Raw genomic sequence first — 20,165 nt, 5'->3', positions numbered from 1 at the left:
TCCCTCCCTCCCTCCCTCCCTCCCTCTTGGGGCTGATGGAATGAGACAGACGGGGTCCCTGGTGGTCTCTGTGGGGCTCACACACTCCCTCCCTCCTCGCTCTCAAAGTGCAGCTAGTTCATTTACTGTCTCCACATCAGCATTCTTTGTAGGAACTTCTGAACCGCAAGCACAGTTTGTTTTTTGAGAATACAGTTGGCTGCAGATCTGAAAGTCTCTCACCAGTTGGCTGTTGGGGGAGGGGGATCCATGCAAGATAAAACAAGAGAGACTCACCATCTGCTGGGTCCTGGGAGTAAAAGTTCTTTCCTTCAATTTCATCCACTATTTCATAGATAATTTCTGTTGGGCCATGAGCAGATATAGCTGTAGAATAATACAGGCACTTGTGGTTATTGTCTTTATTGTTTGGCAGAGTTACACACAGGAAGCATATAAAAATATAAAATATGTAACCAAGCTGACACAGAGGGTATGCAGACAGATTGGGCAATCCCCTGAAATACTAATACCCAGATTTTCAATCCACTCAGTTGCAACTGCAGAGTTCAAAGAGCTCTGTCACATCTCCCTGGAAAGCACAATGCTCACATTTCCATGATGGATGGGAAATAGTTTGGCGGGTTGCATCACAATCACATTCGTGGCCTGGGGTGCAATTCTAGCATGCCTCCTCATGCTGCACTCTGGATAGCGCTGAAGAATGAGGACTTCTGACAGCCAGACAACTGTCACATCTCCGAGCTACACCACACCCACAGAAACAATCCATCAACCAGACAGTCCTTCTCAGGACTATTTGACAAGGGGTGTAGGAGACAGCACCAGTGCCGGTTGTTGATAAAGACTGCTGCATGTCACAGTCAGTCACACGGATACACTGCTGGCATTTGCTGCAGGAAACGTGATTCTTATTTAGCCTGTTCAAGGATAACTAGATTGATTTTAAAAGATAACACTGATCAATCATTGGCTGGGATTTAAGGTTTTCACCAAATGCTGGAATAAATAAATTTAAGAAAACTGGTACCTGATGCTTCTTCCAACGAACTGGTAGTTTAGTGGTTAATGTGCTGGCTTAATGCAGTCAGTGAAACTTTGGTTTCCAAGTGCCTGTTTGAAGGATTGTCTCCTCCAAGGACGGAAGGAACTCTGTGGCATCGTAAGCCCTTGTATGGACAGGGGTATTCCAATACAGCCCCTTTTTATGCTCAGTCTTTCCCCTTACAGTCCCAAGCATTTGCTTGTTCATCCCCACCACTACACATCAAACTGAGACCGTCACTGAGATGTCCTCTCCAAGCCAAGGATCTCTTTCCCTCCCAGCCTCAGCGAGTTCAGACCCCTTAAGCCTATCCTGAGGAGAGGGAGAGAGGGAGAGAGAGGGGGAGAGGGTCTGTGAAGTTTTGGAGAAGGAACTTTATCAGGCTAAATTGGAAAATGTTCCAGAATTGGCAGAAATGTTGTCTATTTGCCCTGAACAGCTGACAGGGGGAGAGTTGCCTGACCTTTTATCGGTGTGCCCAGTAACCTCTGCACAGAATGAGAATGAGCGACAGATTCTTAACTGTTCTGTGTTGCCGCACTCCGTTTTGAGTGAAATTCAAAAGGCTATCAGAGACACGGGCATAAGGGGAACCGATGTGCAGAGTCTTTTAGAAGGACTCTCTAATGGATGCACTGTGATTTCTCAAGATTGGAAAAATATGGTGGCTATGATGTTAACTCCTGGACAGTATGTGGTATGGGACAGTGAATGTATAAAATAAAACCACCACCACTGTCAGAAGAGCAGCACAGACTGGTGTGTGAACCTCATCTCTGAGTTGTGTGTCGTTACTACAAACTACTATGACTAACTGTATACACTAAGTAGTATGAAAACACTGGGGGGGTGGTTTAGAACATATCTGAAACAGAACCAAGAAAACTAACTCTGAGAGGATCAGATATCTCACAGAAAAGGTGTGAGGCTGTGGCTGCAGCCAAGGCACAAACAGAGCGGAAGGTGGGCCTCCCCCCCCCCACTGGGGCACCTGCAGCCCAGGCTGCATGGGGGGTGGGGTGGGGAGGGGAGGGGAGTTTCCAAGCCTCAGTTCCAGGCGGCTGTACTGCAAGTTGGCTCACAGGCCTCCTTCCTTCAGCTTCTCTGCACCAGGGCTTCTTAGCAAAGGGGGGGAGATCCAGGCATTCATAACAAAAGCAGAGCCCGTGGCAAAGGCCATGGCTGGGAGCCGGGATTCCAACCACAGCAGTTGCCCCAGGAGAGCACAGAAGCAGGTTACCCCCAAAGGGGCCCAGAGTTTACCTACCAGATCTAGCAAATATGCCCAGGAGATGGTCATAGGTTGCCAAACTGGGTTCTGAAATGAAGGGAGACAGAGGGATTACTGAACTGGGGGACAGAAAAGATAATATGCTCTTTGCCAACTGAGTAGTATTTAATTTTGACGTGTCTGGCCAAATTAATTGGCTGTTTGAGCCACTTCTTCATTTGTTCATGTTAGAAAGGCGAGACCTGAGCCCAGATTCCCACAAAAAAGATCCAGGTGGGTCGTCTTATTGGTCTGAAGCCACAAGAGCAAAGGTGAGTCCAGGGGCACCTGGAAGACCGGGGGCTGCCACTGGACTCTGGCTCCGCCCCCCTGCCCAGTTATTCAGATAAAAACAGTTAAAATACCCAGCACTACATAAACAAGACAAAACCTGTAGCACTCCCTCCGAGATGCAAAAAAATAGACCCCGAGTCCTTATCATGCAGAATCCTTCGTCTTTAAAATTTTTCTTTGCTTAATTGCCATACCTCAACAAATAACAAAACACAAATACAAAACAAAAAATGTAGAAAAAGAGGAAGAGCCCACGTGCTCCGCAGAATCCCAGCCTTGGCCCGTAAATTGCCAAACAGCGTGCGAAACTCCCCCGGGCTGAGTAGAAAAGGGAAGGGAGACAGCTGGGCCCATAAAGCGCAAACGTGAAAAAGAGCCACGTCTCTCCATGGAACAGAAAGGCAGACATTCTAGACCAAACACAAACAAGAACCACAATATCAAGGGGGAAGAAGACAACCTTTGTGAGCCTGGCCCCCCCCCCCCACCAGCAACGTGGCCACAGGAAGGCCCGGCTGGGTCTGGGCTCCCTCGGCCGCAGCCCCGCTAAGCCCCAGATGGGGAGGGAATCCAGGGCAGAAGGTTCCAGAGCAGGGCCTCTGGGTCAGGGGGGAGCTGGGACTGGTTTCATGCAGAGTGGAGTTGCTAGATGGGAAACCCTCCTTCAGTGTGCACATGCAGGACTGGCCGTGACGGAGGAGGAAGGAGATCAGTGCTCACGTCGTTCCCTTGCCCAATTCTCCAGTGGGGGGGAGGGGGGCCTTGCACAGAATGCTGCCAGTGCAGCTGCTGATCTGTGGGGCAGGGAAGTGCTGGGTCTCTCTGCCCAGGACAGAAAGGGCCAGAGCTACGGGGTCAGCAGGGCCTTTGAGAGTCACCCAGAGGGGGTGGGGAAGTCCCCGGCAGAGACTGTGGCCAAGAAAAAGCTGCCATGGGAAACGGGATCAGTATGGGGAACGTCTGTGTGAAGGGTGGGGAGGAGAATGAGGTGAAATGGGGATGCTCCTTCTTCCCCTTCATTAAGGCAGCCATCTTTCTCCAGGCCACTCTGTCCAGGGATTCTGGAGGGGTGTTCTGTTTCTTGTCTTGCCATCTTCTGAGGGTGGAGCAGGGGACACTGGGGGTGTGGGGGGGGAGGTATTTGTGCAGGGGGCTGGAGGAGAGGACTCTTTGAGTGCAAGGGCTGGCGAGGCAGGGAGTGGCCACGTTCAGGAGCTGCAGGCCGGCTCCATGGAAGAGCAGAAGCACCGCTGCACAGCCTGAGCCAGTACTCCGCAAAGGCTGCAGACGGCCCAGCTGCTGGCAAGTCCTCTAGAGCAGTGGTACGGTCAGTTGCCTCGGCTGAGCACCCGTGAGCAGGCTTGCTGACGGCTGGCCGCTGCCCGTGAAGTGCACAGGGGGAAGGAGAGGTCATCCAGACAATCCCACAAGAGCAGGCAGGACAGACCTTTGGTGGCAGAACTCATAACCTCCCCTCCCCCCCCAGAGGGAGACAGTCAAGCAAGAACCGTGAGGCCGAGTTCAAGGCCAGCCAGGTCCCAATGCAGAACAAGCCGGAGAGGAGGTGGGATCCGGCTGCCTGAAGCCTTCCCAAACCGCCCTCCAGAGCAAGCTGGCAGAGCCACCCCTCCGGGAGACAAGGGCGCCTGCGGAGGAGGGAAGAGGAAGAATGGCCTCACGACACCAGCTGAGTGTCAGCAAAAAGAAGCAGAAAAGGAGGCGGGTGGGGGAGGGTCTGCCTGAGCCCCTCACAGCACGGGGGGGGGGGAGAGCAGCGGCAGAAGGACTGTGCCCTCCAGGTCCTTCCTGTGCCCGGGGGGAGGGGCTGGAGGGGGGCACTGGGCTGGGGGCCCCTCCATCTCCCCCAGAGCCATGGCAGGGGGCAGCCGCTCTTCAGCAGGGCCAGTCAGTGCGCCCTCTCGCCTGAATGAAGAGACAGCCAGAGAGAAGTCAGGAGAGGGGGGCCTTCCTCTGCCCGCCTCCGCAGAAGGGCTGGCTCGCGCCCCACACTGGTGGGGAGAGATGGCCCCAGAGCTACTGTGGCAATTAAAGGGTGGCCACACTATAGAGCCACATCAGCGTGGCCCCTTCTGCCAATCCACACAATCCTCTGGAAGAGAGGAAACATCTCTTTAGACAAACTTGCAGAAAAACCTGCAAATGAGAGGTGGCGTTAAAAGAAAGCGTGAGCAGAATGGGCCAGAATGGCAGAAGGTTTCAGCCGCCACCCCTGCAGGGCCAGGCAGCCAGGCCACAGGTGCCGAGATGGGCGGGGCTCTCCGAGCTGCAGCTCTCCTGGGACACTGAAGAGACCAGAAGCACCAAGAAGGAGCCATCAAGACGGGAAGAAACCTGCTGCTCGAGCAAAAAGGCCCAAGCTGCCCCGGGGCGGGAGGGGGGGGTGGGCGGGTCAGAATCAGGCCGAGTGGGCAGCAGAAGGGTCAGGCTGGGACAGGCTCCAGCTCCTCTCTGCTCTGAAACTTCCTTGAGCCTTTTCACCTGAACCAACCTCACAGGCCTGTTGTGAGGGAGACTCATGGAGGCTCCCCAGAGGAGACTGTGGACTCTAACAGCATCCGGAAAGGAAGGTGGTGGTAGATCTCCCTCCCCACATCATGCTGCTTAATGTTTGGGGCCAGATGAGCCACTTCCTGCTCCCCTCAGCAGCTAGAGCCACAGGGCTGGACAGCCAAGGTCAGGACTCCGGCCTCAGCAATCTGGCAGGCAGGCAGGCAAGAAGCACTTCCCCAGTGGTCATCTGCCATGCAACTCCCTGCAAGCAACTCAACAAGAACAGCCACATCTGTTTCACTTCTTTTGCCTGCTTGCCTGTTTCAGGAAGCCTTGAGGCAACCCATTTAAGTCCCGTTCATAACAAAACTGGTGGGGGCTCATGTACAAAAGAAACCCTCCCCCCAGAAAATGTCAATAATAAAATGTGACACAACAGAGCCCCTGTTTGCAGAGCTCTGAAGCGACACTGAGCAGCCAGGCAAGGGGCCCTCCAGGCAGGCCAAGGATGAGCACCCCATGCCTTCCTCCCCACCCCCCACCCCCCGCGGCCAGGATGGACTGTTCCAGGGACGCAATGTCTGTGCAGCTGCAGTGTGTCATTGGAAGCACAGAACCAGAGGTTGGCGGGGGGGGGGGGCGCTCTTACCTATCCGGAGGGCACTCATCTCACTCAAGGTCTGCAAAGCCAGGCTCCTGCTCAAAGAGCCGCACTGGCCCAGCACCTTCAGCACAGAGTTAAAGGTCAGCAGGTTTGGCCGTACATTCTGTTGCGCCATCTCTGTCAGCAAGCTCTGTTGGAAGAGGAACCCAAGAAGCAGGAGTTGGAGCCAGCTCAACACTATGAAGGGGTCGCCCCCCCCCCACAGGACAGGTTCTCAGTTGACCCCCCCCTCCCAACGGAAGAGGACTGCTCCACCGCTGATCTCAATATTGATCCAGGTGAACCACACCAAGGCCCTCCATTGAAGCCAGAGTTTTATAATCAAGTATACTTTTTCTAAAGCTACAGAATGTCTGTCCAAGTTCAAACGCTGTAGGTTTGCAGCAGCCCCAAAATCATAGCAGATGTCCACGCAAAAAGGATCTTAGTGGATCATACGCTGAACATGAGTCAACAGTGTGATGCTGTGTCTAAAAAGGCAAATGCAATTTTGGGCTGTATCAACAGAAGTATAGTGTCCAGATCACATGAAGTGATTGATGGTATCACTTTACTCTGCTCTGGTAAGACCTCCCCTGGAGTATTGTGTTCAGTTTTGGGCACCACATTTTAAGAAGGATATAGACAAGCTGGAATGGGTCCAGAGGAGAGCGACGAAGATGGTGAGGGGTCTGGAGACCAAGTCCTATGAGGAAAGGTTGAAGGAGCTGAAGGAGCTGGAGAGAAGGAGGCTGAGAGGTGATATGATCACCATCTTCAAGTACTTGAAGGGCTGTTATATAGAGGATGGTGTGGAATTGTTTTCTGTGGACTCAGAAGGCCGGACCAGAACCAGCGGGTTGAAATTAAATCAAAAGAGTTTCCGGCTCAACATTAGGAAGAACTTCCTGACCGTTAGAGCGATTCCTCAGTGGAACAGGCTTCCTCGGGAGGTGGTGGGCTCTCCTTCATTGGAGGTTTTTAAACAGAGCCTAGATGGCCATCTGACAGCAACGAAGATCCTGTGAATTTAGGGGGAAGTATTTGTGAGTTTCCTGCATTGTGCAGGGGGTTGGGCTAGATGACCCTGGAGATCCCTTCCAACTCTATGATCAGTGGCTATTAGCCACAACGTATTGTTGGAACTCTTTCTGTAGCAGTGATGCTCTGTATTCTGGGTGCTTGGGGGGCAGGCACAGTGAGAGGACTTCTAGCCCCACTGATGGACCACCTGATGGCACCTGGTTTTTTGGGCCACTGTGTGACACAGAGTGTTGGACTGGATGGGCCACTGGCCTGATCCAACATGGCTTCTCTTATGTTCTTCTGTGACACAGAGTGTTGGACTGGATGGGCCACTGGCCTGATCCAACAGGGCTTCTCTTATGTTCTTATGTGACACAGAGTGTTGGACTGGATGGGCCATTGGCCTGATCCAACATGGCTTCTCTTATGTTCTTATGTGACACAGAGTGTTGCACTGGATGGGCAACTGGCCTGATCCAACATGGCTTCTCTTATGTTCTTATGTGACACAGACTGTTGGACTGGAGGGGGCACTGGCCTGATCCAACAGGGCTTCTCTTATGTTCTTCTGTGACACAGAGTGTTGGACTGGATGGGCCACTGGCCTGATCCAACATGGCTTCTCTTATGTTCTACTGTGACACAGAGTGTTGGACTGGAGGGGCCATTGGCCTGATCCAACATGGCTTCTCTTATGTTCTTATGTGACACAGAGTGTTGCACTGGATGGGCAACTGGCCTGATCCAACATGGCTTCTCTTATGTTCTTATGTGACACAGACTGTTGGACTGGAGGGGCCACTGGCCTGATCCAACAGGGCTTCTCTTATGTTCTTCTGTGACACAGAGTGTTGGACTGGATGGGCCACTGGCCTGATCCAACATGGCTTCTCTTATGTTCTACTGTGACACAGAGTGTTGGACTGGAGGGGCCATTGGCCTGATCCAACATGGCTTCTCTTATGTTCTTATGTGACACAGAGTGTTGCACTGGATGGGCAACTGGCCTGATCCAACATGGCTTCTCTTATGTTCTTATGTGACACAGAGTGTTGGACTGGATGGGCAACTGGCCTGATCCAACATGGCTTCTCTTATGTTCTACTGTGACACAGAGTGTTGCACTGGATGGGCCACTGGCCTGATCCAACATGGCTTCTCTTATGTTCTTATGTGACACAGAGTGTTGGACTGGATGGGCCACTGGCCTGATCCAACAGGGCTTCTCTTATGGGACACAGAGTGTTGGACTGGATGGGCCACTGGCCTGATCCAACAGGGCTTCTCTTATCTTCTTATGTGACACAGAGTGTTGGACTGGATGGGCCACTGGCCTGATCCAACATGGCTTCTCTTATGTTCTTATGTGACCCAGAGTGTTGGACTGGATGGGCCACTGGCCTGATCCAACATGGCTTCTCTTATGTTCTACTGTGACACAGAGTGTTGGACTGGAGGGGCCATTGGCCTGATCCAACATGGCTTCTCTTATGTTCTTATGTGACACAGAGTGTTGCACTGGATGGGCAACTGGCCTGATCCAACATGGCTTCTCTTATGTTCTTATGTGACACAGAGTGTTGGACTGGATGGGCCACTGGCCTGATCCAACATGGCTTCTCTTATGTTCTACTGTGACACAGAGTATTGGACTGGATGGGCCACTGGCCTGATCCAACATGGCTTCTCTTATGTTCTACTGTAACACAGAGTGTTGCACTGGATGGGCCACTGGCCTGATCCAACATGGCTTCTCTTATGTTCTTATGTGACACAGAGTGTTGGACTGGATGGGCCACTGGCCTGATCCAACATGACTTCTCTTATGTTCTTATGTGACCCAGAGTGTTGGACTGGATGGGCCACTGGCCTGATCCAACATGGCTTCTCTTATGTTCTTATGTGACCCAGAGTGTTGGACTGGATGGGCCACTGGCCTGATCCAACATGGCTTCTCTTATGTTCTTATGTGACCCAGAGTGTTGGACTGGATGGGCCACTGGCCTGATCCAACATGGCTTCTCTTATGTTCTACTGTGACACAGAGTGTTGGACTGGAGGGGCCATTGGCCTGATCCAACATGGCTTCTCTTATGTTCTTATGTGACACAGAGTGTTGCACTGGATGGGCAACTGGCCTGATCCAACATGACGTCTCTAGCTCCCACACCAGTGTCCCTGACCTTGCCCATTATGGTCAGTCACACTGAACTGGGCCTAGGAAGCAGTAAATGCTTCCCTAAGAGAGAGGTCAGTCTCCACCATCTTGAAAGAGATCATGAAGACCCTTCCCCTTAATTCAAGAAGCTTAAACAAACTACTGGCTGGTGGGAAAGACCTCACCCCCCGTTTTGGGCACAGTGTCCCAGTGTGTAAAACTCCAGATCTTGGATGAAATGGCTTGTCTCAATATTATGTAGGAGGATCCTTCCTGGATTTTGGGGCTGCATTTTGGTTCCTTGTGCATGATTTTGTCACATTGTTGTTTGGAAGGAAGCAGAATCGTGTTTTCGCTATACACATCTCATTCTGCTTTTGTCCCAACAGGATACTCACCTCCTGGTCTGACCTGTGGTACCTTCTAAACATTCAGTGGAATGTTTAGAAATTTTACAGGTTATGGAATTATAGTGTTCAAATGTGGTTTTGAGCACTGTTTTTGCATGGGTTGATCTGGTGTTAAACTTCCACCTGTAATGACTTGTTTCAGCTTTTGTCACACACCCGCTGGGATTCATTTGCTGCCCCCCCCCCCACTACATCCATCCCAGCCTGGAGGGCCCAGCCCAGCCCCATCTTGGCAGATCTCAGAGCTAAGCAGTGTTGGGCCTGGTCAGCCTTTGGATGGGAGACCTCCCAGGAGCACCAGGGTCAGGAGGCAACCCACCTCTGGCCGTCTCTTGCCTGACAACTCGACAGAGTCCCCAGACGCCAGCTGCAACTTTTGATAGCAAAACAACACCGGAGGTCAGAGGGATGAAGAATGCCTTAATCTCAAAGCAATCCTGCCCCTTTGAAGGTTTCAGAATCTGAACTCAGATCTCACCTTAGCAATTCATGCTCTGTAAGGAATATAACCTATACAGGAAGGTTTTTAGCATAAATTTAACAAAGGTTCAAAACAGGCATACACTTTTTTTGCACATAATAATCACCAAAGAAGGTTGGCATTTGTCAGCTGCAAGGCCCACTCATGATCGGGGAGATGTTTTGAATCCTCCCCCACGCTGGAGCTGGTGGCAGGAGCTGAGGAAGGGGCAGTCCTGCTCTCTCAGCCTCACCGACCTCACAGGGTTGTTGTGCGGATCAAGTGGAGGAGAGGAGAATGGTGTGGCCCACCCAGAGTGGAGAAAGTGACCTAGGCAGATGCTTGCAAACTCTCCCCCCTCCAGCACACTTACTTCCACAAGGTTCCATCTTTCAACATATTTATTCTTCACTTCCACAGCTGAGGAAATTAATGCATTAAAGGTATGCACATCGCCTGTGAAAAATTGGAAAGGCAGTTATACTCCAAGCAGCTGTTTAGTGCACATTTGCAAACCTGTGTCAGGTGGCTCAGTGTCAGGCAGAGTTGTCATGTAAGCCGCTCCCCAGACAGCCAGCCACACGCCAGCCGTGCTGGAGCACAAGACAGCTCACACTCAGCTCCCATGATCTAGCTGAGGTCAGTACCCCTGCGCCAATCATCACGGCCACAAACAAAAATCCAAAGGAGAAGCAAACAACCACCAAAGCATTACCCATTCAATTTTCTGTCAAGCCTGTAACATGGTGATAACAATGGCAAAGCACTCACATGGGCCTGTGCATTACAGACCAGGCCAGGGCATCTTAGTCATGCTCTCAGAGCATTCACAAGCCTGCCTTTTTCCAAGGTAGGTGGGTCCCAAGACCACATAAATTAGAGCAGAAAGCAGCAGAAAACTTGCAGATGACACCCCAAAGAGACCCTGCCTCCAAGGACAACAGACTCCACGACAGATTGAGAGATTCCAAAGGGTCTCTTAAAATCTTCAGCCTTACAGGTCTGATGGGAGCGCAAAAGACCAGCCGGCCCTTCCGACTGTCCCACAGGCCTGGAGGAGCTGCAGAGAAAGCCCCTGAGGAGTCGGGGGAGGGGGGCCGGGATAAAGGGGTTCATATCAATCTAAGTGGGAGAAGCAACACAGCTCGTGTCACTGGGCAATACTTCCTGCGCTCATTCTGAAGCCCCTCCCAGGCTGATGTGGGCCTCTGGTGCCCCCCCCCCAAACAAGACTCATGAAGGTTCTTTCTACCATATGTGGTGGACTTGTGAAAGGGCTAAAATGTTTTGGCAAATGATTCAGCAAGAGATTTCTAAGATTTTGGGATATGAATTCAAGAAAGTGGCAGATACTTTTCTGCTGGGATTACAAATGGAAAAATTTCCAAAAGAAGACAGAACTTTAATATGGTACTTGCTCTCAGCTGCTAGGACATTGTATGCGCAGCTGTGGAAGCAAGAAAAAATGCCAGAGAAATGGGATTGGATTATAAAAGTTATGTCATGGAGTGAAATGGACAAACTAACAAGAAAATTAAGAGACTATGATTTGGAACTTTTTAAGTTGGAGTGGAAGAAGTTCAAAAGATACGTAGAAAAAGAGTGGAAAATAAAAGGACATTGGACAATCTTTGATAATGATTGTTTATTAAAAAAAAACAAGACTCACCCTGCAGCCTGTTGTTCAGCAACTCCGTGTACATGTCAAAAGCCTTCACGGGAGCTCTATGCTGAAAACAGAACAAAATAAGAACAATAACAACATTGGGGACTGTTCTCCTGACTCTGTTGGGGAAAGCAGCAGGTATTCAATGGTGATGACCTACCTTCACCATCCCCCGGATCATTGTGCAATAGGAATGGGCATTTTTCTCTGGCATGAGGCTGAACACCCTCTCCGCAGCATTCTTCTCCCTGTGCTCGAAAGCCGGGAAGGGAGTTTCACAGCATTAGGTCGCTCAAATACACAATATTAAAAAGATCTGCAAAGGAAATGGGTTAGTTTCCTTGTCACAAGCATCCTGTCTAAGAGAAGGTTCCAAACTCCTCTCTCTCTCTACTGCCCCCTTCAGCTGAGCCTCGGCATCCTCCTCTACGCCAGCACTTCCTGAGGAGAAGGCTCCTGCCTGCAGCTGCCATTTGAACATGAGCTCAAAAGCAGCCACATGACGCCTGGACTTTTTAATTAATTGACTGTTTTTTTAAAAGCGGGCTCCCCTCCGCCATGCCTCAGGAAGGAAGGGTCTCAGTTCATTGCCAACTTCTGGCAGAACACACGAACAGAACTTCTGGCAGAACGGAGAGACAGAACACACGAACGCAGTGCTAGAACAATATTTACGGTGTTTCGTGAATCATCAACAATCTAACTGGATAAAGTTGCTCCTGTTCGTGGAGTATGGATACAATTACAGTGTGCACGGCTTCACCAAGACTACTCCTAACCCTACTGCCAGGAAGGGAAGCACTGGAACTACCCTCCTTCGAACAATGGTGAAACAAATTAGGGCAAGTCTGGACTAACATCCAGGAAAACCTGGACACCGCTAAAGAGTCTTATAAAAAACATTATGCTAGAACCCATTCCCCCACTTGGGACTTTAAAGTGGGAGACAGTATTTTTAGCCACCAAAAATCTGCCTCTTTCGCAGTCATCTAAGAAATTGGTGTACAAGTTCTTGGGACCTTTTCGTATAAAACGGATTATAAACAAAGTAATTGTAGAATTGGATTTACGTAAGATGTTTAGTAAAATTCACCCTGTCTTTCATTTCAGTTTACTCCGGAGAGACCCTGGTGCAACACGTTGGCACCCTCGACCGCCAGCCCCAGACCCGATCCCCATTGGGATCCAAAATCATCATGAAGCGGGGGAGATTTTAGATGCTAAAATGAAAAGGGGAGTGTTGTACTTCTTGATCAGATGGAAGCATTTTCTGCAATCACACGATGAATGGGTGGTTGGGACGGATGTAAAAGTTCTGTTACTAATCAAACAGTTTTATGCCAAACATCCGCACAAACCCCAGAGGCCAGACTGAGGGGGGGGGCAGTATGTCAAGCCCCATTCCTTGATTAGAGATGGCTGGTCAAATGTCAGGTTATTCTCCATTATTTACAAGCTAGAGAACACGTAGGTATCGCCATCTGGCAGAAGAATATTTATGGTACTGGAAAAGGTTTGCTGTGTTTCAGAGATACTCCCTAAATACACAGGCTCCCTCATCTGTTCACAACGTGGTGTGAGAATGCTTTTGCAGTGAAAATGAATAAAGGTGCAACTTGTCTGCTGCTTTGTTCTATTGCTTCAGACCAACACGGCTGCCCACTTGAACCCCATCAATCAATAATAGGACTAATTTCAGAAGAAAACCAGCTTGCATTTCATTGATGACAGCAAAGCTTTTGACTGCGTGGATCATGAAAAGTTATGGCTGGCTTTAAAAGCAGTGGGTATGCCACAACATCTGACTGTTCGGATGCCCAACCAGTACTCTGGACGAGAGGCTGCGGTTAGAAGGCGGAGAAACAGAAAGGTCTTCCACTGGAAATGGTGTCAGGCAACAACACACTTCATCTCTCTCTTCAATTTATACGTAGAGCATATAAGGAAAGCCGGAAATGAGTGAAAACGGAGTGAAAACTGGTGGAAGGAACATGAACAGCCAGTACTCAACCATATCAGAGATATGCAGATGACACCACATTACTGGCAAAAAAGAGTAAAAGGGCTGAAACGACTCCTGATGAAGGTTAAGGCTGAAAAGTGCCAAAGTAGGACAACAACTGAACATCAAGAAGCCAAACATGACAACTCCTGGGGAATGAGAGGCTGACAGTGAAGACATGGAAGTTCTTCACGGTTTCCTACTCCTTGGCTCCATCATCCCCCAAAAGGAAGCTGCCCCCAAGAAGCCAGAGGCCAGGAAAGGCAGCTGGGAAGGAGCCAGAAGACCAAGACCAACTCCATTCATGCCATGGGAGTCCCTATTCCTGCCTTTGGCTGTGCAAGCTGGACAATGGAGAAAGCAGAGAGGGAGAAAACATGGTGGTGTCGGAGGAGAGTTTCATGGATACCATGAACTGCCCCAAAGACAACCGAGCGGGTTCTAGAAAACAAATCAAGCCTGAATTCTCCCTAGAAGCTAAAATGGCTACACTGAAGCTCTCACACTTTGGTCAGATAACGAGAAAACAGCAGTCAATCAATGCTAGGAAAAGTGGCTCATCACAAGATGGAGGGGCTCCAGCAAGAAAGCCACGAGGACCTGAGCAAGGCTCTTAGCAACTGGATGGTGAGGAGGACATGATTTAATCCACAGAGTCCCCATTTCAGAAGTGACTTGACAGCACTAAACACACAGTGCCAAAGTCATGCCAAGTATTGGTGCCGCTGCACAGTGCTTTGGTCAGACCTCACCTGGAATGCTGCGTTCTATCTGAGGCACCAGAGTTTAGGAAGGAGAAGGAGTCCAGCACAGGGTGACAAGCTGGTGAGAGGCTGGAGACCATGCCCTACGAGAAGAGGCTGTTTATGAGAAGATACGATTGCCACCTGCCAGAACTTCAAGGGATGCCATGTGGGAGACGGGGCAGGTATGTTTTCAGTTGTGTTGGATCACAGTACTCTTGACGGATTCCCTCATACAGGACCTCTAACTATGTCTCAAGGCACTCTTGGGACCACATATATACCTCCACTTCACACAAGAGGTCTCAGAAGGGCGCCACGTCCTGCCTCTCTGCTTTCGGACTTCCACACCTTCCTCCTGCAAAAAGAAGATTTTGAGTATCACTCTGGTGTTGTTATTTGTCTGTAATTTCCCTGACATTGGGAACACCACTTTTTCAGGGTAATGAAAACCCAAACAGATGGTTAAGAGCTCCCAGAGGAACCCTCCAGACTTGCGGGGGGGTGGGGGTGGGCAGGTAAAGCACAGCAAGCAAAGCTCCATGAGACAAAGTGAGGCAAAAAATCCCAACCTCACAGATGCCCTGATGGAGCCTGACCTAGAGGTGACCGTCCAGGAAGGAAGTCTCGGTATTTGTAAAGATCTAAATGCTTGGCTGTATTTGGAACCCTCTGTACAGTTCTGCTTGCCTCAACTCTAAAAATATAAAGTGTGCAAGACAGTAACCACTGGAGTGTCTTCCTACGAGGAAAGATCAAAGGGCTGGGACTTTTCAGTTTAGGAAAAAAAGATAACTGTAGGGTGGCAGGATAGAGATTTATAAAGTGATACATGGTGTGGGGAGGGTGGGGAGAGAGCGAACACTTTGTCTCCGTTTCCCCAGTGACAGAAACTCTGGGGACCCCCATAAAGTTGATGGGCTCAGAACTGGAAGCGCCAGCAGCACCCAGAGGAACCAAAGAGGTGGTTTCCAGGGGCTCTTTCCTATAGGGTGTTGGGGCAAGGGGAAAACAGGAATGTCAGCTCTGGAAAGGGAAGCAGCCCCGCTCGAACCTACCAAAGATTCTGTTTCTGAGGTAATTATGATACAGGAAATCATAATGATTTTTAAAATATCCTGACCCTCTTGGAAGTCTGCTTTCCAACAGCAAAAGTGAAGCAATGCCCATCCATCTATTATTTCTCACCTGTTCTTCTAAGCCGCCCCCGTTGTCTGCAGAATGGGTTGCCTGGCCAGGTTCCTGGTCTCCATAAAAGCACAAGAGATCCAGAAGGCTGTTCGATGTCTCCAGAGATACAGTCATTCCTAAAGTCAGTAAAACCAACAACACATTGATTTAGACGTATTCTACACTTACACGTAGTTCACATGCACGTTTTCATCTCTTGATGACTCATGGCTAAAGGTGTAACTTTATAAATGAAGTTCTGCGCAAGTACCTGTACAAAGAGGTAGTAATAATAATAATAATATAATAATAAATTTTATTTGTACCCCGCCCTCCCCTGCCGAAGCAGGCTCAGGGCGGCTAACAGTGCGGTGACCAATGGTGCACCAAGCAATAAAACAGTTACATTATGAACAGTTACGTTATAAACATTAAAATTAAGCATTAATTAACCTTAAAACCCATTAAATCAATTAACTAAAACAAGTATAATACTATCATTGACGCTATCTGATTAGTACTGATGGCGGATTTTCTTTGTTGTTGATTTATACTTCAATCATTCATAAAAGCTAATTTAAAAAGGGTGGTCTTGCAGGCCCTGCGGAACTGAGCAAGGTTCCGCAGGGCCCGCACCTCCTCTGGGAGTTGGTTCCAGAGATGTGGGGCTGCGGCCGAGAAGGCCCGAGAGCGGGTATTCTGTAGTTTAATTTGTCTTGGCCCAGGGGTAGTCAGTCTGTTCTTTCCTATTGACCTCAGTGCTCTCTGGGGTTCATACGGGGAGAGACGGTCCTTCAGGTAGGCTGGTCCTCGGCCATATAGGGCTTTAAAGGTGATAACCAGCACTTTGTACTGGACCCGGTATACAATCGGCAACCAGTGCAGTTCGCGTAGCCCCGGCCGTACGTGCTCCCATCTTGGGAGACCGAGCAGTAGCCTGGCCGCCGCGTTCTGCACTAGCTGCAACTTCCGGGTCCGGCACAGAGGCAGCCCCATGTAGAGGGCGTTACAGTAGTCCAATCGTGAGGTGACCGTCGCATGGATCACCGTTGCTAGGTCCCGACGCTCCAGAAAAGGGGCCAACTGCTTTGCCCGCCTCAGATGGAAGAATGCTGACTTGGCAGTTGCTGTTATCTGGGCCTCCATTGATAATGAAGGCTCCAGCAAGACACCCAGACTCTTCACCTGCTGCGCCGCCTTTAGCTGCACACCATCGAAGGTCGGGAGAGATATTTCCCCCCCTGGAGCGCCGCGACCCACACAGAGAACCTCTGTCTTTGCCGGATTCAACTTCAGCCCACTCAGCCTAAGCCACGTTGCAATAGCCTGTAACGCCCGGTCCAGGTCTTCCGGGGGGGAGGCGGGCCGGCCGTCCATTAGCAGATAGAGCTGGGTGTCATCTGCATATTGATGGCAACCCAGCCCAAACCTCCTGGCAATCTGGGCAAGGGGGCGCATATAGATGTTAAATAACATCGGGGAGAGGACTGCTCCCTGAGGCACCCCACAGTCTAGTGTGCGCCTCTGGGATCGTTCACCCCCGATCGCCACCCTTTGTCCCCGACCCATGAGGAAAGAGGAGAGCCATTGTAAAGCAGACCCCTTAACCCCAATGTCGGCGAGGCGGTGGATCAGTAGCCGATGGTCGACCGTGTCAAATGCAGCCGACAGATCTAATAACATCAGCACTGCTACACCGCCTCGATCCAGTTGCCGTTGGAGATCATCTGCCAAGGCGACCAAGACCGTCTCCGTCCCGTGGCCCGGTCGGAAGCCAGACTGGCACGGGTCTAGGACAGAAGCGTCATCTAGAAATCTCTGTAGCTGCAGCGCCACTGCCCTCTCGATAATTTTACCTAGGAATGGTAAATTAGACACCGGTCGGTAGTTCGCCAATTCGGCCGGGTCTGCTGTTGGTTTTTTTCAAGAGGGGGCGGACCAAGGCCTCTTTCAGCGGCGTTGGAAAACGCCCCTCTAGGAGGGATCTATTTATGATGTCCCGTAAAGGACATCTAAGCTCCCTCTGGCAAGATTTAATCAGCCAGGAGGGGCAAGGGTCCAGATCGCATGTTGTTGGGCGAGCAGCGGAGAGAATTCCATCAACTTCTTCCAGGCTGAGTGGGTCGAAGTGGTCCAGCGATAAATCCAAAGACAGGCGCGGAGCCTCAGTCTGACTTACTGTATCTAATGTGATAGGTAGGTCTTGGCGGAGTGACGAGATTTTATCTGCAAAATATTTCGCAAATGCCTCACAGCCTATCTCCAATTCTCTAACGTTTGGTTTGCCTTGTGGCAATGTTATAAGGTCTCCAATTACCCTAAATAATTGTGCTGGGCGCGAATTTGCAGATGCAATCTTGGCTGCAAAGTATTGTTTCTTTGCAGTCTTGACTGCCATCTCATATGACTTCATAAACGTTCTATAGGATGTTCTCGTCACTTCGTCCCGAGTATGCCTCCACCGCCTCTCTAGTCGTCTGAGCCCTTGCTTCAGCTGGCGTAACTCCAAGGTGTACCATGGAGCCAGCTTCATACGAGGGCGCAGAGGACGCCGGGGTGCGATTTCGTCGATGGCCCCGGATAGCTGATCTTGCCAGACTTCCACCAGGTCATCGAGGGAATCGCCAGTGGGCCAGGGATCCCTCAGGGCCATTTGGAACCGTTCCGGGTCCATCAGGCCCCGAGGGCGAGCCAAAATAGGCTCTCCGCCCATACAGGGTTGGGGCGGCATCTCCATACGGGCCTTAAGGGCTAGGTGATCCGACCATGGGACCGCTTCATCTGCGATATCGTTCACCAAAATCCCAGACGCAAAGATCAAGTCCAGTGTGTGCCCGGCCTGATGCGTGGGTGTTGTGACAAGTTGAGAGAGTCCTAGTGTCGCCATGGAAGACACTAGGTCCATCGCCTGAGTGGAGGCCGTGTCATCGGCATGGACATTAAAGTCACCAAGGACTATAAGCCCTGGGCTCTCCAATGCCCAGCCCGCCACTGCCTCCAATAGTGATGGTAAGGCGCTGGCTGGTGCGTTAGGCGGACGGTACACCAGCCAGATCGCCAACCCCCCTCCAACATCCCACCACAGACCGACACACTCAATGCCATCGATCTTTGGGACCGGGAGAGCCCGAAAGGAGTAAGCCTCCCGTATGAATAATGCCACTCCTCCCCCCCGCCCGTTACTCCGTGACTGGTGAAAGACCGAGTAGCCGGGGGGGGTCATCTGGGAGAGAGCTACTGTCTCTCCGTCCCGCACCCAGGTCTCGGTCACGCAAGCCAGGTCCACGTCCTGCCGGAGCAAAAACTCCTTAAGGGTCGAGGTCTTATTATTAATGGACCTGGCGTTGCATAACACCAGTGACGGAGACGAGCATTTCCTCTTAGGCCCACTACCTGCCACCGTTGGGATGGGTAATAGACTGGAAGGTGGCCGAGCACTGATTTGTCTCTGTCTCCTTCCCTTATATAATTGTCTATTCCCACCGTCATATCTTCCCCTCCCCAGGAGCACTGGAATCCCCTGGGCCAACATCTACACTCACTTGGAGTGGCCTCGCAGTATACTCCTCACAGTTATTCTCAGTTATCCTCACCTGGCTTTCAGTCTATCCTCCCCTATCTGTTCTTCCAATGCTTGCTGCTAGTTAACCAATTATCATAAATAATTAATTTAGTAATCCACTCAATTTCCTTCCAATTAATTAGTATAATATTAAATTGATCAATTTCAGCACCATTAATAAACAAACCTTCCCTCCCCCCTACTAATTGATGTGCTAAAATTATAAATATAAATACATATAAATTAATATATATAAATATATTATAGAAATCAGACACTAATTATTTGGCTAAAATCCAATAAATTAATTAATAAATATCTTTAGTAAAATTCCATTAGCAGCTAGCCGTCATTTAGCTCAAGTTCTAGTCCTTGGGGGTGGCAGTATATATTGTCTATGGGTTGTAGGAGTTAAAATCGTATTCAGTCTTAGGTGTTGATAAAGTGCAGAAGTCAGTGCAGTTAATAAGTGCAGTTGGTAAGGTGCGGTTGATAGAATGTTGGCAGAGTGCAAATACCAACGCAGTCGGTAGTTGGGCATATTCCTTTCCTCGAGTTTCTCGTGGCCGGCAGGCTCTTGGGTTCCCCCTGGGCCCCGCACAGGGCCTCTCCGCTGGGGAATAGCCAAGTCGTTGGATCCGCCGCTTCAGACCACGTCCGCCGGTGGGAGTGGGGCAGTGGAGGGGAAGGCGGGCGAAGGTGAAGGGAGCAGGAGTAAAGAGCACGGGGAAGCGAGGGGGCGAGAGGGGGGCGAGAGTCAGGACGTCCAAAGCCCCGGAACAGGCAAGGGGAATGAAGGCGAAGATCGAAAACGCCCTAGGGACGAACCTCCGCGTTCTTCTCTCGCCCAGCCTCGCCGTCGTCTCCTCGCCTCCGCTCGTCGTTGCTCTCGGCCGACGCCCACAGCTCGTCCTCGGCGTTCTAGCCGGGCCGCTCCTGCCTCTGTGCCACAGCAGCCTCCTACCTCCCAAAACCTCCAGCCTCCACAAACCCACCGTCCGTAGCTCCGTTCCGTCTGTAGCCCGCAGTCTCACCAAGCTCTCCTCGCCGGGCAGCCCGCGAGCGCGTCTTTCCTCCACCTCGACACCAACGCCAACCCAGTCTCTGCCTCCGCTAATCACCGGTGGGTTCCACGTTCGTTCGTTATTAGCCTTTAAGTTGTTGGTTTCTTTATTGTTATTTTAGTCGTTGTAGTCAAGTCAAGT

General features: G+C 50.6%; 1 protein-coding gene and 1 non-coding gene across 2 annotated transcripts in view; both read right to left on the bottom strand.

Moving 5' to 3' along the window:
* The window catches only part of PTCD3 (pentatricopeptide repeat domain 3), a 54,257-nt gene that overhangs the window by 22,815 nt on the left and 11,277 nt on the right, over positions 1 to 20,165 (bottom strand). Inside the window, exons 8-15 of the mRNA XM_060255423.1 lie at positions 15,417 to 15,535; positions 14,513 to 14,586; positions 11,644 to 11,731; positions 11,487 to 11,547; positions 10,191 to 10,273; positions 5,770 to 5,914; positions 2,313 to 2,363; positions 277 to 366 (exon numbers count right to left, since the gene is read on the bottom strand). Of these exons, the coding sequence (XP_060111406.1) occupies positions 277 to 366; positions 2,313 to 2,363; positions 5,770 to 5,914; positions 10,191 to 10,273; positions 11,487 to 11,547; positions 11,644 to 11,731; positions 14,513 to 14,586; positions 15,417 to 15,535 (711 nt within the window). The remainder of the gene's footprint in view (positions 1 to 276; positions 367 to 2,312; positions 2,364 to 5,769; positions 5,915 to 10,190; positions 10,274 to 11,486; positions 11,548 to 11,643; positions 11,732 to 14,512; positions 14,587 to 15,416; positions 15,536 to 20,165) is intronic.
* LOC132584918 (small nucleolar RNA SNORD94) lies at positions 10,343 to 10,488 on the bottom strand. Its single transcript, XR_009556293.1, has one exon. It is a non-coding gene; the product is annotated as a small nucleolar RNA SNORD94 (small nucleolar RNA).

This window comes from Heteronotia binoei, chromosome 15 (genome assembly GCF_032191835.1).
Source record: "Heteronotia binoei isolate CCM8104 ecotype False Entrance Well chromosome 15, APGP_CSIRO_Hbin_v1, whole genome shotgun sequence".
NCBI lineage: Eukaryota > Metazoa > Chordata > Lepidosauria > Squamata > Gekkonidae > Heteronotia > Heteronotia binoei.
Note: the sequence above shows the minus strand (reverse complement) of the source record. Positions and strands in the feature narration are given on the sequence as shown.